General features: G+C 39.3%; 1 protein-coding gene across 2 annotated transcripts in view; it reads left to right on the top strand.

Moving 5' to 3' along the window:
* Window positions 1-2,017: 2,017 nt before the first annotated feature.
* rai14 (retinoic acid induced 14) overlaps window positions 2,018-18,494 on the top strand; it is a 40,880-nt gene continuing 24,403 nt past the window's right edge. For both annotated transcript variants that reach the window (XM_034123576.1, XM_034123575.1), the window contains exons 1-2: window positions 2,018-2,319; window positions 3,797-3,878. In XM_034123576.1, the coding sequence (XP_033979467.1) occupies window positions 3,843-3,878 (36 nt within the window). In that variant the 5' untranslated portion in view covers window positions 2,018-2,319; window positions 3,797-3,842. The remainder of the gene's footprint in view (window positions 2,320-3,796; window positions 3,879-18,494) is intronic.

The following is an 18,494-nucleotide window of genomic DNA, read 5'->3' as shown; positions in this document are numbered from 1 at the left end:
TCAAAGACTAACATCCGGAGTGAAATACTTCCCTGTTACCACTTCCGGTTTCTTCGACATTCGCGATCTTCCTGGAGCACGAGCCCTAACAAACGCACTACAGTGATAGATTTGGAGTGTCCCCTTTTAATGGATGTCGTAATTTATGATATAAAATGTGATGGCTGCCTATAAACTATTAAATGAGAGACGAAATAATGCTGGCTGTTGAAAGCTAAATAAAGCGGAACATATCTTTCTTGTAGGTAAAGACTCTTTGTTTTTAATCGCATGACAGTTACGTCATTCATTAAACCTCAGTCTTATGTGGATCTCTCTGTTTCAAACATACATGATTACATAAAAGACAAAATAAAAAAAACCTCAAGAGACAAGCTAAAATTTAGCATTGAGTGACTTATTAATTATTTGCAGTTTTTACATGAATCAAGGACAGTTCAACTTCTACTGTGCTGTTCTTGGGCCTTTTTGGGAAGACACTTTTTGTGAGCCGTTTGAGGTGAAACATTTAAATACAATCCAACAGTTATCCTGTTTGCATAGTCATGTTGAAACGGTTGAAACTCAGGGTATAGCCAGGTCATGTCAGTGTAAACAAAACCTGAAGATTTCATTGCACCATTGTCTCTGTTTCTTTAAAACATGTCAAGCTGTGTTTTGTTCAATACTGATTACCAGCAAACAACCAAACATTCACACACTTTTATGAATAATCATATTAAATACATTTTTCACAATACAGAACAACAGTGTAAGAGATTGTTTCTCCACTAGGTGTCACTGTCTTGACATTTACTAATATTTCGTGCCAATGTACTGCCTACATTCTTTGTTGGTCTATAAACTGGAGCCATATCTGTTGAGTCAACATTTCGTAATAAAAGGGACCACACCTTGGCTAAACAGACTAATCTATGAGCAGGTATCTCTGTGTCATATTGTCTCTTGTCCCATTTCCATTTTTCTGATTCATTTAATTTAATTTCAAACCTTTATTTATCCAGGAGACCTGCAGCAATTAGGTTCCACATGAAACATAAAACAACATGAAACAATAGAGGATATCATACATGCATACATGATTGTAAGACATAGGCTACTCATAGGAAATATGTTCAGATTTGTCATTACTATCTGACTATAAGCTACCAAAACACATTGTATATGAATGATACCCTTAACACATGTTGGCGTTAAATCAAAAACATTTGAACATTAGCTTTAAATTGATAGTTTGGGTTAAATATGACAGACATACAGAACGTGCAGTAGCCAAGGTAGGATTATCCGACATTACCAAACATCACCAATACAACTTGACTGCCCAGACACGTCCTTACCTGCTTGAATAAGTTTCATTGCAGTGCAGTTGCAACATGGCCTTTATCATCATCATCATGACGTGTTCGACTGGCAGTTTCTTAACCTTAGGCATGACTATACTGCTTTAACACATTGTGATACTACTATATAAAGCCTGTGAAAATGTTTGCATTGTTTGTTCTATGGATCCTTTGCATTATGGAAAATGTATACAACCTTTTGGAGCTTGGCTCATAGGGATTTAAAGTTTGAATATCTTGAATATCCTTTATTTTTGTCCTCCAAGTTGATGGAGGTGCAATAATAATGTGCTGGAATACCACCTTACATAACATAACTATAGCTTTATTAGTTGTATTAAATACATAGATAATACATAGAAAAATAAACAAACAAATAGACCAACATTGAATGGTTTGAAACAAGTGATAGTTACTCCACACAGAGTGTTTTGAATGATATAATCCATTACTGGGGGTGTCATGGAAGTTCAGGGGTCCAATCAAACACCTAAGAAATAGCCTTTACATTGTGGTACATCAACAAAACGTTAAATCAGTAAAAGAGTAAGGATTTTATGATTGTAATGTATTCTATTCTAGCTGTGTGAGTGTGGTTTTGTGGGAAATACCCCTTCAACCAAACATGAATGGGGCACAATGGATAACTGAAGAGGGCTCGCTCGCCGCGGTCACGAGAGCACTGGGGGAGTGACGTCACCACCCTAAACCGGGCACCAGCCGTTGAGTTGAGTCCCGAGCGAGAGACAGGCAGGAATCCGGGAACAACTTTTAATGTATGCGGGCCGAGCCGGGCCAGTGTCTCGGGACGCACTGTTTCCTCCTCCTTTATGCATCCTTCTGCTCGACTAAGCTCAACTACGGCTCGTTGTTTTCTCACCGGCTCGGTAGACAATCTGTTTTTGGCACAAAACGCGGTTGTGTGTCAGTTTATTTTTATGTGTCCAGCCCTCCTGCGACTCCAGGACATAACCGGGTAAGTGTGTCCAGTAGTTTCACATCATGTTAGTAGTTGTTGGTCGGAATGATCTCTAGGCATTTTAAACAAAAGCGTCACAACTATCCAAGTGTTTGTAAGTCTCGGTGGTAAGTTAGACGCTGCTGTTACAAAGCGTTCAAACTCATTGTTTGTGTACAATGATGCACGACGCGCGCATTTGATGCTTTTTGTGCTAATTGCTAAACGAGTTGCAGCTTTGCCCGTGTTTGTTTGTGCATGGGTTCATGCATAACTTCCATTGTTTGAGGGCAGTATGCAAATATGCACAGGTAGCTAGCTACTTAATAAACCGTGGTTCGTGCTCCATTAGAGTTTGACAATAGATTCAGTAGTTAAAGTTAAATGTACCGTCCAACATTGACAGAGACAACACAGTTAAATATCTCTGTTTCAGTTTTTTCGATTCGCTTCATAGAGATATTCACATTCCACAATTGCTTTCAATTGTTGTTTTCACACATTTGTCATTGTTGTGCTGCTGGCTTTTTACAGAAAATGAAGATTTGCTTTATGAATGTACCATGCAAATGTATGTTAATATGTGTCTTGAATGCTGCCAGTTATGGCTGTCCTTGAAGCACCCACCTTTCAATTCCTTAAACACATCAGTATCTTCCCACATGAAGAGTCTGTGAAAATGGAACAACTGTTTCTTACTTGCTCTATGTTTCTGCTAAGCCTTTTTAGTTCACACATTTTTTAAATAAAATGTCTTTAGGACTTAACTGCCAGTTATCATGGCAAAGATGTTCAATTTGCTTACATAGTTGAACAAATACAAGCAGACATAATGAAGTAAGTGAGTAGTTTCATTTTGACTGGTATGATCACAATGATATCTTTCGAGTAAAACACTGACAAGGTCATTTTAGGCATGAAAATGTGGAAATTGTTGGAGGCAGTTAACACGCAAACATGTATTTCACCAGACATCCCTAAGGGTTCTGTAGTGATTTAAAACATCCTTATGGGGAAACCAGACAAAGCAGGATACAATTTCCAGCAACAGGTTTGCATTAGAATTGAATGTGCTACACAAATTCCATTCCCAAAACTACTAATTGATTTGGGCGGAAGAAGAGAGAACTGTAAAAGTATACCGAGTATAGAGCAAGACTGTATGGTACAGAATACTGTGATCAAACTTATTAGGAACACTTTGTACACATTTGCTTTTGTCACTACTACAGTACTATAGTAAGTGGTGCTCCTAAAGAGGCTTTAATACACAGCAACATTTTTTATATTTGAGGTAAAAGGTAATTTATCAAGGCTGTAGATTATTGCCACTGTAAATCCCTGCATATTTACACCTCAAATTGACTAACTTGTATGGATATAGTGTCCCACAATACCTGATAAATCAGTTAGTCTAGTCTTTCGGGAACGCTAAATCACATTTGAAATGGAGCTACTCATCACTAATTTCATCATCTGTCTTTTTTCTTCACAGCCTTCCCTGAGTGATTGAGTGAGTGACTGCATGGACCAGACTGAACATGAAGAGCCTTAAAGCAAAGTTTAGAAAAACTGATGTAAGTACTATAACATGTATTCGCGGCTGTGTGAAGTGTGTGCACGCAACAATGTGTGCACATGTGTATGTCTGCATGGCTGAGTCAGTGTCTGTGTATGCATGCCTTGTGCAGTTGTGGATGATTTACTGCAGATTTTCTCAACCTTGGGGTCAGCAGCACCCCATTGCTTTGGGCTATTTAGGAAAAAATAAATAGACTGGAAAAACAAAATAGAGTTCAATCATGTCTGTGTAATACTTATGGAACTTCCTTCTTGCTCTTGTAATCAGAAAGTGTGCCTTGTTCACTTTCCCATGATAACTTGTAAGCTCTAAATGCTGGTGTCATGAGAATTGTAGGTCCTCAAAACAGGATCATGAGTTTGATAAACCCTGATTTATGGTGTTAGCGATATGACATAGACTATTATACAGACATGTTGAGTCACTCTGGAAAGTGGAGGACTCAAGAGGTGATTCAAATATTTTGATTAATCCTACAAAAACCATGAATATCCTAAGATACTGTGACTCCGTGCTGCTCCAGAGGAGGGTTTGACCCTGATGACTATGAATCAGTCTTTTGGGAGGAATATCTCCTTGTTGGTTCAGTCGTTCATTGGGTCACAGTCAAAGATACTCTACACTCACAGGAAGTGAGGCGTCTCCACAGCGTCTGACTCATCTGTTGTCACAGTGACCGTAATGACACAGAGCCAAAACGCAGACAGGAAAAAGCTGGAGGGTTGGTGGATGAATGGGATAAGTTTTAGGGGATGTAGGGAGTGTCAGAAGTTGACAAATGGAGTGAAGAATGTCTACTAAATGAGATACTTGGTTTATTCAGACAGTTTCCATGAGATTAGGAGTGTGTGGCAGGGCAGGATGGGGAGCTCTGGTTAAATTGCGAGAGAGAGAGAGAGAGAGAGAGAGAGAGAGAGAGAGAGAGAGAGAGAGAGAGAGAGAGAGAGAGAGAGAGAGAGAGAGAGAGAGAGAGAGAGATGAGAGAGAGAGAACGCTATATATTCTCTGAGCTCTCTCCTCTACTATATCTCGCTCTCGCCGGATCTCTAGCATCTCTCTCTCTCTTCGTCTGCTCTCTCCTCTCTCTCTCTCTCTCTCTCTCTCGCTCCTCTCTCTCTCTCTCTCTCTCTCTCTCCTCTCTCTCCTCTCTCTCTCTCCTCTCTCTCTCTCTCTCTCCCTCTCTCTCTCTCTCTCTCTCTTTCCTCTCTCGCTCTCTCTCTCTCTCTCCTCTCGCTCTCCTCTCTCTCTCTCTCTCTCTCTCTCTCTCTCTCCTCTCTCTCTCTCCCTCTCTCTCTCTCTCTCTCTCTTCTCTGCTCTCTCTCTCTCTCTCTCTCTCTCTCGCTCTCTCTCTCTCTCTCTCTCTCTCTCCCTCTCTCGCTCTCTCTCTTCTCTCTTCTCTCTCTCTCGCTCTCTCTCTCTCTCCTCTCTCTCTCTCTTCTTTCCTCTCTCTCTAGAGAGAGAGAGGGACTTTTACTCACAATATACTGCAAGGCATAACTAGTGCATGTATGAATGTGTTGAGAGCCAGGCCTCTGCTAGTGGAGATCAAAATCAATTCACTAGAGAGACCCACCTATAGATCATCTGGAAGAGGGATCACATGTAGAGTTAAAACTCTTTGTAAGGAATACTCAAATGTCTATGAGCAAACAATTGGCATTTCATCTTTAACAGCCTGCAATTTTATACGATTCTACAGCCTAATATTAGTAAATTATTGCAACTATGTGGAGGAGAACAATAGTGTCCATTGTTCTAGAGAATGTTGAGTCCAGCATCGGGCAGAAAGGTCACAGTAGAACCTCCTTAGCGTGTGAAATGTATAGTTGCTGTTTCACCTTTACTGGGTGTTTTAAACCGGTGTTGTTACAGTAGGAGTTGTAAACTGTTTGAGATAGAGGCTTTTGGAGGTGAATGCTTGTCCTCGCTGAAATAGCCAGTCGTAGGCGGCATGAGAGAAGAAAGGGAAGAGCAGTGGATGTGAATGTTGCTTAGAAACACGACTGAAGCCATTCAGTCATATATGCCTTTGCAGACCTCACACCCACACGCACTGTCGCACTTTGATTGCTTTGATATCTGATAATGTTTCAGTTTGTCTTTTCTTTGTGATGAACCCCCGTTTTAATTGATGTGCATTTATATGTGTATACTGTTTAAGGATCAATTGGACTTTTGTGCTCTTCCAGTCATATACACAATTAAATACGCTTTTCTGTTTATATTTTAGACTATTCTCTCGAGCAATTTTGTCCTATTGCCCATCATAACAAGCAACTTTCAGTGAAGTATTCATTTTTCATTAGTTTTCAGTATTGTAGTGCATACTTGGTGATTAAAATGAATGGTCACGCTTGTGATAAGCAGAAAAACATTTCACAGGCCAGCATGTTTTTCCTCTGAGCCAACATAGTCATTCCTTTGCTTTTTATAGAAACCCCGAACAACTCTAATAGAAAGAAAATATCTCTCTGGTTCTATTTTAGGCTCTGTGTGTCAGTGACCGATTTCTCAGGAATGTTCCCCCCTAAACCCCAAAACCAGCACTTTTATTTTATTATTTTTTTACAAAATAACAGAAACTTAATGCTTTTGTAAATAGCTTCACAATGCAGTAGACATTTCCAGATAATGTGTAATGGAATATGTTCTTCAGTGTCAAATCTTCTCTAAATGGTTCACTCCGGGGAGCCACCTCCAGCACAGAGAGCTGAATGCATCGGGCAGCCAAACCTCAAACACCTCCGGTACAACAAGAGGCCTAAATAAGGTAGAAAAAGGGCTGGAGAGAGAGAATAGGAAGTGTGATCGCTGTGATATCATACAGCCAGGAAAAGGGCTAAATGTGGAGCTGGATGATGTGGGCCTTTTTCTTTTTTTTTTAAAATGATGTAAACAAGCCTTTCCTTCCAGATTATTTTTAAGTTATGCTGGTTATTTCTCTTTGACATTCTAGTAATTTGATTATCTGAAAGTATGTTTGGAAATACCATGCGAACTAAAACTCTAGAGCCAGGCCGACTCAGCAGAATGTTGTGCAAGGTTTAGTAGATCAGCTTTCTCAAATGCTGCCCTGTGATTTTACTCTAAGGCTAAGTTGTGCAAAAACACCACCTCCGCATATTTATATACTCATGCATTTCCAACCTTGACATTAAACTTCTTTATTACTGCAGAAAAAAAAAAGGACTGATTTTTATCCACATTGAATTTGTCTGTCAAAATTCTGTGCATGCCGGTACCTAAAAGGGAGGGAACACCAGTGTTGCTTTATCAGAAGGTGTGTGCTGTGTAGTTACGCAAGGTCAAAGTGAATCGGAGGAATTGTTTAAAGTGTGTGTGTTTGTCCATGTAGGCTCCGTGTGTGTTCTGAAATGTGTGCATGTCTATCTGCCAGACTCAGTGTCTGCATTTGAGTGTTGTTTCTCTGTCTCCCTAAATACGACTTTGGAATATATCATTGACATTTTGGGATTCGTTGGTGGATCATTTGGGCTAATCCTGTTTGACGAAACATTTGGCATAATCAGGGAGGTTTTATGCGTGTATGTGTGTGAGAGCAGTGTTTAAGACAAGCAGACGCTGTAATCTGGGTTCTGAGAAGGGGGCTGGCGATCAGCCACAAACAGACTTACAGGCATTTTGGTTAAAGCATGTCTAAAAAAATCTGCTGTCAGAGATAATTTAACTTTGACCTGCTCTGATAATGTCAGTAAGAACGTTTTTCTTGTGTTCGAACTTTCTTTTTGTAATGTTAAATTACAATAAAAGAGGACCACAATACAAGAAGATCAAGATACTGTGAGATAATGTCTTCTTTTTCTTCTTCTTGAGTGTGCTTTGATTTGGTTGGTAGAAAGTTAAGGACTAATGCTAACTCATGCAGAACGTTTTAACATTTTCAGACAGATGTACAAGAACTTTGCCAGTCTAAATTGGCCAATTTTAGATTTATATTCAAACCTATTTGCTCAAAGAACAAGTTAACAATACTACCAATCTGTAGTGAAAAACAATTAGTTTTTTTTAGGTTAGACCCCCACGTTGAAAACCACTAATTTAGAAAAGCATACTTTAGACATAATCGTTGTTTTTGACACAACCTTAGTTCTAAAAAAAACAGTCTCATGTAATTAGTCAGAGAAATCTTAATTAAATCTTGAAGCGTGCGTCGGCCCCTTGAGACCACATTAAACGACGGTCCCTGCTGTTTGAGCAGAGCTGCTCTAAATAAGTTAATTTGCTCCCACTGTTATCTCTGTACTCGTGTAAACTCTGTCATAGTGTTACTCTCAGCCCCTCACTACCATCCCCCACACTCTTTACAGGCTGTTGTGCACATACACATGTCTGCGTTTGTTATTGTGTATTATTTTGTGGACAGTGGTTCTGGGATTAAACCCTCTCCCAGCGCTTCATACTGTCACACTTAAACCTGCTCCTCCAGCTTGCCAGACTAAGCAGGATTACTCTGTGTTTTTACACACAGACTTTCACGTCTATGTGCATGGACCGGTATCCACAGTATATGCTCAGACACCCCCACCCCCCCTTGATCACCCAGTCTCTCTGTGTCTAATTGATGAATGGATTATGCTGTCTCCTCTCACTCCACACAGCTGTTTCATAGCTTTAATTCATCGGAGCTACACGACATTGGGGACTACACTGAACATTTTACGTTAATGTCTGGCACTTACAGTTTTATGTTGAAGCTGAATTTAGCTATGCAAATACTCAAAGAATGGATTCCTCTTTATCAGGAGTTATATAATGTGTTTGCTGTGCTAACTGGAAAGCAGAACTATAGAAAATCACATGCTGATCATCTGAAACCATTTTAAAATATGCAGTGTGTGGTTGAAAACAATAAACTGTAATATATATCCCCTCCATACAGCAAGGAAAAGGTTACACCCTACATTTTCCATGAAAGTTGACACATACTGCAGACACAAAATAAAAATCATCATACTGTATAGTAACACAATATTGCAGCAGCCCATAATTATACAAGGTTTCTTTTTAACTGAAGCACAGCCACTTGGCTCGGTTTGATTTGGCCCAGTCAGACTTGGTCTGGCATGGAATAGTTTGTTCTGGCTGGGTATAGTGAAGGGTATTAGGACTTGTAGTGACAAAAAAACCTCAGGGCCAGCCCAGCATTAATCTGGTAGAGGAGGTGGAGGAAGGGTGTGTGTCTGTGGATGTGTGTGTTTGTCAGTTGTCAGCGGGGGATAGTACAGCAGTCAGAGGGTTAAGTACGGCCCTGTTCACACATACTGCAGTAATTCATCCTTACAAATACAGCATATTCAGATCCTACATGATTCCAATAGGAAGTGTCAATATTGATGTAAACATACATATGTAGCCATTGCTAGTAGAACATTTAAGGGATTATTCACAGAATTGATCAGTTAGATGTTATTAGGATGGTAGGGGAAGCGACCTAACATCCAATCACACATTGCGCCGTGGGTTGGTTTTGGAGCTGAATGATTTATCGGTTTATTAGTAATTCGAATGTCAGAAAGCAGATCAGCAACTGCTATGATAATTTATGAATGTAGTCGATTACACATGGACGTAAGCAGTAAAAGTAAATATTAGCCAAATTCTATTTTTGTCTTCTTCGTGAGAAACTAGAAGTCTCATGATGAAGAGTCCTGGTGTTGCTCACAGTAAGTTACTGTACGTAGCATGTTGATGACCAGTGCCATTGATTGCATTAGCCACTTTGGTCTTTATTCTACATATTTAACCTACATTATCTAGATTAACCTAGATAATACATGTTAACAAATAGGAATGACTGGTTTAATTTGTCCAAGGAAAGGCTGAGGAAAATGGCTTGGAACCTTTAGAACCATGGATCCAGTTAAAGCATGAACTGCCAACGGGATGTCTTATCGCAAGTGTACATGAACTACAGACCTACGGAAAGGAAGAGTGCTCGTCGGCAATGATGCACTGGGCATTGTAAAAGTAGGCGGGTGTCATTCTTGCATCTGAGCATGTGTTTGCATGCTCATTTATGTGTGGGTGTGTGTTTGTGCATGGGCTTGTTTGTTTGGTGTGGGTGTGACGACATGATTCAAGATGCTTGTCTGCTGCTTAGGATTTTGTATTTATGTTTTAGGAGGATTTGTTTCTGAAGGTATATGAATCATTATGGGGTTCTTTTTTTAAGAAAACAGTGGTTGTACATCTAGAATATAATGACTGAATGTCTCTTTACGTGGTTCAGAATAACATGAAGTAATAGTGAGAAACATAACCCATCACTGATGCTGATGGCAACACAAAAGAGCTAGACAAAAGCAGATAAGGTGGATGGGTTCAGTTGAAAGGTTGTGGACAAGATAAAGGAGCTATAAAGAATAATAAAGGGAGACAATGATAAAGGAATAATGACAAACAAGTACCGGATAAAGGAGGAAAGATTGTAGTTAATGGGAAGAAAGTGAGCTGGAGAGAAATCCTATATGAGCACGGAGGGCAGTCTGCCTGGACGCCCCGGTCGGGTTCAGACAGGGTTGTTTAGTTTGGCCTGCGCCGAACAACTGGAACAATATTCATGCTAGGAGATGGATGGAGGGAGGGTTAGTCTCAGTTCACCTGAAAAAACTATGAGAACTTTCCTCCATGAGAAACTTCTGGCATTGCCCTGCTGTATTTCCTAGAACAGTTTTTGCTCGCAAACATTTCAAAGATGTGTTTTTATTTTAGTGCTGGAAGAAACAGGCATTTGTATGGAAACTTTTTAAAGTACAGCAGCTATCAAGACAGTGTTTTTTGTTGTTGTTGCAGATTGATTTGTCCTGGGAGGTCAACAGAAATGATTAGTGAGACTGTGTGACCTGTATTATTTTGAATCTACTTTGACTGTTTGTACACTGAAGCCTTTGTTTATGAACTGAAGTGAGGGGTACAGTATTTTTTTTGCCCTACTCTACTGACTTTATGACTAGCTCTCCAGCGTAATGAGGTTGGTTGCTTTCCAAGTCAAACAGTGTTTATTTATAGGGCAGGAAAGGCTATTTGTGTCAGGAGGAAGTGTTGCGTGAGGGCTATTTTTTTACTAGAGGTCTTCTTGCACCAATAAATGTCCAATTCTGGACTTCTGCATCAATCCTTCAGCGTTTACATACTTTCTTTAAAGTACTTTTTAATGAAAAGAGTTTTCTTAAAATGAGTATGTTCAAATAGTTAAAGCAGTAAGATCCTATTGTCACAATTAAATTCCTAGACGGTGGCCTCATAGTATTCCTCTCACTAAAAGTTGTTTATAAGAAGAGCACCAGAAAGGCAGTTAAAGGTAATTGGAGGGGTCAAAGGGAACCTTGACTAATGGGAGGGGGGATTGATGGATGGCATGAAGAACATTTTGTTTTCCTTTCTCTTATATCTGTGGATTTTTCAGTGGAAAGACTGAGACTGAAAGAGAGACATTTAAACACTAACAAAGACATATCATATCTTTGTCTATGTGGAAAAAAAGCTATATGAAGGCTACATACTAGCAAAACACATCAGAATTTCAACTTGGAACCCAACTTTTGGTGTTTGAGTTGCATTGTGGGTAATGTAAGTGGGTTGCCAGATTTTGACAAAGAAAAAAGTAAAGATGTCTCTGGTTTTGCAGCATCCATCTTGATCTTCTGTTGGCTGATGTTGAACATGGACAATGTATTCACAAGAGGATTGTTTGGCCATTTGGCTCTATAGAGATAATTAGATGTAACACTGACAGACTGGAAAAAGGGGAGAGAGAGAAGGGGAACCACGTGGCAAAGTTTCAGTTTAGTACGTGGGCGTCCGCTTTACCATCTCCGCTATCTGGGTACACTGCTCACCCGTACTGAGGGTAAAAGACAGTAATTGAGGAGAGGGTGGTTCCAGCTAAATTGCAGTTTATGAAAAAGATGCAGAATGAGTAAAATGTTCTCATGATGTCCATTTATTTCATTATCTAAACGTGCGGCCCATGGGCAGTGTTGTGATATAGCCTACATGGCAGCATCTTCATCGGGAGAGCAACCATCTGGTCTTTGTTTAGCTGTTCTGTATACTAACTCTCTTATTCTGGGTTTGAGTTTCAGAGTCTAGTAAACTATTGTGTGTGTGTGTGTGTGTGTGTGTGTGTGTGTGTGTGTGTGTGTGTGTGTGTGTGTGTGTGTGTGTGTGTGTGTGTGTGTGTGTGTGTGTGTGTGTGTGGTGTGTGTGTGTGTGTGTGTGTGTGTGTGTGTGTGTGTGTGTGTGTGTGTGTGTGTGTGTGTGTGTGTGTGTGTGTGTGTGTGTGTGTGTGTGTGTGTGTGTGTGTGTGTGTGTGTGTGTGTGTGTGTGTGTGTTTGTGTGTGTGTGTGTGTGTGTGTGTGTGTGTGTGTGTGTGTGTGTGTGTGTGTGTGTGTGTGTGTGTGTGTGTGTGTGTGTGTGTGTGTGTGTGTGGTACAGAGGGCAGTAAGCGCTTTCAGCTGTGGCCTGAGAGAAAGGATGTATTGTTTGAGGACATTTTAGCATCTGCTTTGTTGCAGATAAGGCTTTTGAAGTTAACAGCCACTACTGATCAAAGGGCAGAGATATTGTAGTTGTGCCAATCTCTGTTTCCTTCACTTTTGTGTTCTGTACATTGTTTACTCTTCCAACCTCTATTTTATGTCCTGTCTGTACAGCCCTCCTCTGTTTCTCAACCATTCTCTCAAACAAAAAATATTCCTTTAACCTGTATACTGTGGATGTTATTCCCCTGTGGAGTTAATCTATGCTGCTTGTGTGTTTTGCGCCTAACCTACTTTTCTCTCGGCATCTATGCAGCTTTATCTTTCATCTCTGCATGTATTCCCACAGACAATAATAATCTCATTTACACTCGCAACCCTTTTATCTATTTCCATCTTCTTCTGTTTTGTTTCATGTCAAAGTTTTTCTTCTTCTTGCCCTACAACAATAAGGCCTTTACTTTAGTCCAGAGTCAGATTTCCTGACAATTACCGCCCATATCACCATTACATTTGTTAGGGTTACTTTTCATCCCCAGAGTTCGACTACCATTGATGTTGCTGCCACCGTAGGGTCACATTTCCCTTAAACAACATCATAAGACATCTGGATATGTAATTCCTGGATTTCTATGACATTTGTTGTGGATTTGTGTAGTCCTTTCACAAATTGTCCTAATCTTTAGATTTCCTGGGAAAGGATATGCTAGGTTCACCTTTACTCTGTCACCTTAGTTCACATCCATTGACAATCTAGAGAGTCAAAATGCCGCATGGGCTCTTTGCTTAACTTATTTAAAATTGGTTCTTTAAGCTTTTACCACAGGTGGTATTAAAGCAGCATCTTTCAATTAACTTGTATTCCCCAATCAGTGAAGGCAAACAGGACTACCCAGACAATTAAAAGGAAAAAATAACAAACGACTTTTTATCTGCTGATCAACAAACATTATTTTTTTCTGATTCTGTCGGTAATATTAAACGTTTTCTATAGTAAATGTTTTTATGTTAAAGTCCCCCTGCTCTTAGCGGCTAAACTCTCCAAACATACAGAATGTTATTTAGGAATTACGCTTTCCCAATCTGAGTTTATTTTCTCTTAAGAGAACCGAGGAAGTTCAGAGAAGCAGAAAAAACACTCTGAGCAGACATGTTTACGTAAAAACCATTAGGTTAACAAACAGCCACACACACTTGAAGGGGATCCGTTTTCTTTGCAATTTATTCTCAAACTGTTTTAATGAATGGATGTTTGAAGATGCTATTCCATAATCTGTTTCAAGACTTCACAAGTTGAGGGGAAATAAACACATTTAAGACATGTGAGTCACAAGAAAGTGACCCATTTAAATATTACTGCAGAGAAACAAACTAAGATCAATCCTCAGAAAACCAGTTCAATGTCTGTTTCTTTTCGTCCCTCAGCATGTTTCTACCAACTCATCAATTGTTTTCTCTTTTTCTTAAGCTTTCTCGCTCCTTGTTCTCTCGTCCTTGTCCCTGCAGCCAGACTCAGGCCTGGACAAACAGGAAACACTTAGTGTTATCAGCAACTCTTTGTTTGTCTTAATGAGTGTAAAGACGGAGCGAGAAACCACACATTCGTACACACCCTGATAGCACTGTAAACATACTTATCGCGACTCAAGGAACAGAAAGAGAGGGAAAACCTGAAAGAGAGACAGAGCTGGAGGGACGAGGGACAGTCGGGAAACAGAGCTGGAAGCAGGACAGGAAGTGAGATCCTTTTCACTTCCTGGTGGTAAACACCAAACAATGGCGGACCTACTGGTTGATAATCACAGGATTAGTGACCCATGACTTATTGCTGGTGCAAACTGCAAACAAGAGTTGGCTTAACCCATGCTGTCCAGTGCAAGCCAATGTAGGCTATAGGCCAACCAAAGTCATTTAAGAGAGAGTTGTACACTTTCTTCATATGTGTGACGTTTGCACAGTAGTTGACATGCTCTTTGCTGTGTTTTGTTAGATTATACATCATTATAGGTTGGTATGCATGTAATGATTTTTTTTCCAACATTGGCTATAATTAAAACGTTATAATATCCCTGGATCATATGACATGTGAAAATGGTAGCTCACAGGGAAAAACCTACAAAGAACCAACATATATTTCCTTTAGGAGGTTGTAAAGACCAGAGCAAAAACAAAAGGGGTATTATTGGAATCACATATGACAGTTTTTCTGTCCAGCAAACAGTTCAAAACCCACAGATAATCAATTGACAAACACATAACACAAAGAAAGGCAGCATTATCCTCACAATTGAGAAGCTGCACTATGTAGTGTTTTAATATGTTATCAAAATATTTGCTCGTTAATTGAGATTAATTATCTGTCAACTAATCCATGAAATATAATCCTATTATCTCATTTTACCCACACACAGAAAGCCTTTCCCATGGGAACCATATAATAAACTTCCTATCGGCTCCTAATTACTGATATAGTTTGCTTTATATATCAGCCTACTTTTAATCTTGTGTTATCTAGTGGAGATATTTTTATCGGTGCACTTCAAAGGCATGGTACAACACTAGCTATTTTAAAACAGACAACCAAAAACAGGCATGATGCAGGAATGGTTAAGAAAACTCTTAGAAACACTTCAACAATCACTTTTTGTAGTACTCTGGGCACATGCTGATTTTGCACCATCTCTGCCAGCATGATTATTTCATCAGCCTCCCTGCGTTGACACTATTTGTGTACTTTTCCGAAAACTGGAGCAGTGCATTCCGCTCCACTTAAACCTGTCCAGTACAATGTCCTGTAGTCGAATGCTATCGGTGTCATGCTGCTCTGTCGTAACGACCCTTCATTCTTTGTTCAGCCTATTAAAATCACAAAGGCCATTAGGCAGGAGGATCATGTGATACAGTACGTGAGTGTTTGCCCTTTAATTTTCCTTGTTGTGCTGGTTGGTACTAGAGGCTCAAAGTCCCACATGCAGCTCTTGTTAATGAGACTGCTATAGAAGCATTCACTGCAAATATTAACTGCATATGTGTGTGAGTTTTTGAGACGTTTATTTTACAGTAATGTCTTGTTCCATAATCTTAATAAGAGCAACCCACAAACCATTATTTGACCGCACAAGTCACCTACCTGAATTGTTATTACAGTAGGAATAGAAGCAACAAGCTAATTGTTCTATGGACAGACAATGTGTACAGAATGAGCAGCTAAATGCTTCTGTGTACAAAGAGGAAGTCCTGCTCCATATCAAACAAGTGAAATGAACCATAAACACTGGAGAAATGCACTTCTGAGACACAGATAAGTTGTGCAGGTGTGCTGTATGACTGGTTTCTCTGTAAAGCCCTCTGGGAATTAATAAATTACGTTACATATTTCTGTCTGATAGAGAAGAGGAGTGTTGACTCCTCTGTCGACACAGTGGAGGTTCAGATGAGGTAAACTCGTGGGTGAAAGCTTTTGTACGTTTGCACACTTGGATTGAAACTTTTCTTGTTCCGCAGTTTCTTGACTCGAAGAAACTGACAACCAACCACAGCATGAACAAATCTTTACTGAAGCGAGTATACAGAGAGTTGGCGGTCTAGTGTTACTGGAAGTGTTTGTAATATTCACAAAAAGCTCTGAACAAAGACAATATACAGTACCTAGTGCACTAGCTTATTCCTTTTTTCTGGTTTTCTGTCTTTGTGAAACAGCACTCTAACTTATTTATAGTCAGGTTACACAGTTACACATCTGACTGCTCTATTAGGTTGGACAGATTTGTGTGGTCTACCATCTTTTATGGCAACTCTGCGGAGTCTCTCCTGGGTTTTTCTTTAAGTCTTGGGTGGGTATAACTTAACAGTACACATTGGTAACAGTTATATTGCATGGTGCCTTTTTTATATCCTGTGTCAATCACCTTACATTGAAATATCCACCTTAAATGCAAATATCAAGTGTACATATCAAGTCAATTCCCACATTAAGTGACACCTCACTATCTGCCAGATGTGACTATTCCCGTTTTTTTAATTGTTATGTGTAGGAGTGGGTTTGCTTTGCTGCTGTTTCCGGATCATAAAGGCACTCAATTACAGCAGCAAGTTCCACCCTTCCTGATATCCACAAAACACGATAAGAAGATAACTGGCTACTGTGTTGAATAATATATACGAAGAACTCTCCAAGTTCCTTTTACACTCTCTTTAAAGCTTTCAGTAAGACTTTCAGTTCTTCCACCACTTCTCCAGTGTACCTATTTTTGGTATTGGAATGCATCGTTGCCCTGCATGCGGCTTGAACAACACATGACTGGCCGTATGAAAATCATGAGACTTTTCCGACCGGCTTACTTCAAATATAGCACCCCGATGTGAAAACAAGGAATCGTAAATACTTCACCATATGGGATATGTCCTTTTTATAGCTGTAGTTGTTTCCTGCTGTGTCACGTTTCACTGCTCATCAATCATAGCCTCAGACAGATGAACATTCTCTGACTTCTCTGATCCACTTTCACTTACCCCACAGTACCTTTTGTGAATTACTCTGCACCACAGGCTTTCCTCTAAGAAATAGTTTAGCAGAGGTGAAATGGGTGATATAAGTCCATATTCAGATTGTCTAATGATCTATTCAGTGAGTAGAAAGATGACAGTCTTAACATTTGCTTTTCTGTGTGAAATGGTTACTTTCTTTTTCTTTTTCTGAAGGCAAAGGTTTATTAAATTGCGTTGATTTAAAAAGGAAATGTTTGCAGAAGTATAGAAAACATTTCAGTTGAGGAAACTCACAAAATGTAAAACTTATTCCCAGAAATCAAAAAATAATATCCATATAATGGACCCTCTTGTTGACAACATTTGTGTTAGGGCTGTGCGATTATGGCAAAAATCATAATCACGATTATTTTGGTCAATAATTGATATCACGATTATTAAATACGATTATTCATTGACTTTGAAAACATCCATTTATTAAACTTTAAAACAAATACAAATAATAATTTGAACAGTGTCTTTTTAACTGTTGATTACCCTGAATGTATAATTCAACTGAAAAACCAATACAAAAATAAATGATATCAAAATAATAAATACCAATAAACAAGATCAACAAATATTTTGGAGCACACTTCAACAAGCTACTAAACATATATAAATATGATAAATAAAAATAAATGAGACTAAAATAAATTAGATCAAATATGTCACAACCTAGCAAAGCAAAATAATCGTTTTTTTCGATTATGTTGTTTTCGTAATTGTGGCAGGCCAAAATCGTAATTGCGATTAAAATACGATTAATTGCACAGCCCTAATTTGTGTGTTTTTAGACATGCATGCATGCACAATTATGATTTTGTGTATGGTATATATTTTTAAAGGATGGTGCTTTAACTCAAATTATCTGCCAGTGTGTCTCTTTTTTTGTCTTCTATGATACCGTTGCTGAAATTCATCAAATACTTTTTGTGTCTTAAAGGAAGGTTTTCCCTGATCCTGCCTGTATTTTGTAGAAACTCTAAGCTGTTCTTGGAAGTACTCAGTGTAGTATACTCATCACAGACATGGAAAAGCACCTGGTGGATTCATATATCTTTTCCACATGTCTCTGTCAGTGCTCAGCTGAGGGTTTTTATGTCCAATCTGTTATTTCCAGTCTGTTAGAAAAGGTTCTCATCTTACACAGCCTCCTGAATAGCATCTCACCTCTTGCTTTAGTGCTTTGAATCACATATTTCTCCGCTCTTAGTTATCTTGGAATTCATTTCAAGTTTACAAAACACCAACATTGAAGCATTAATATTCCATTACTAGTCCACAGTGATGTCTCTGGTGCAGGCTGCAGAGCTCCGCGGTCATCCTAGCAGTTTCAGTGACAGAAGGGACTTTAATAGCCTAGCATTTTTCCACCAGCTGTGCAAAATGTATTGCAGTGATTGCACTTGGGTGTTTGCCACAGAGGCTATTACACCATGTATTGCTTGGCTTATGCTCTCTTAAAATAGGGTACAGTTTGCCACCACAAGTATTTCTGGAGTCAGAGAGTTCACCCTCTGATCACGTGAAGGTCACTAGGCTATCGGGTCAGATACTGTGCTGCGTCCTGATATGCACAG

This window comes from Trematomus bernacchii, unplaced genomic scaffold, assembly GCF_902827165.1.
Source record: "Trematomus bernacchii unplaced genomic scaffold, fTreBer1.1, whole genome shotgun sequence".
Classification (NCBI taxonomy): Eukaryota; Metazoa; Chordata; class Actinopteri; order Perciformes; family Nototheniidae; genus Trematomus; species Trematomus bernacchii.
Note: the sequence above shows the minus strand (reverse complement) of the source record. Positions and strands in the feature narration are given on the sequence as shown.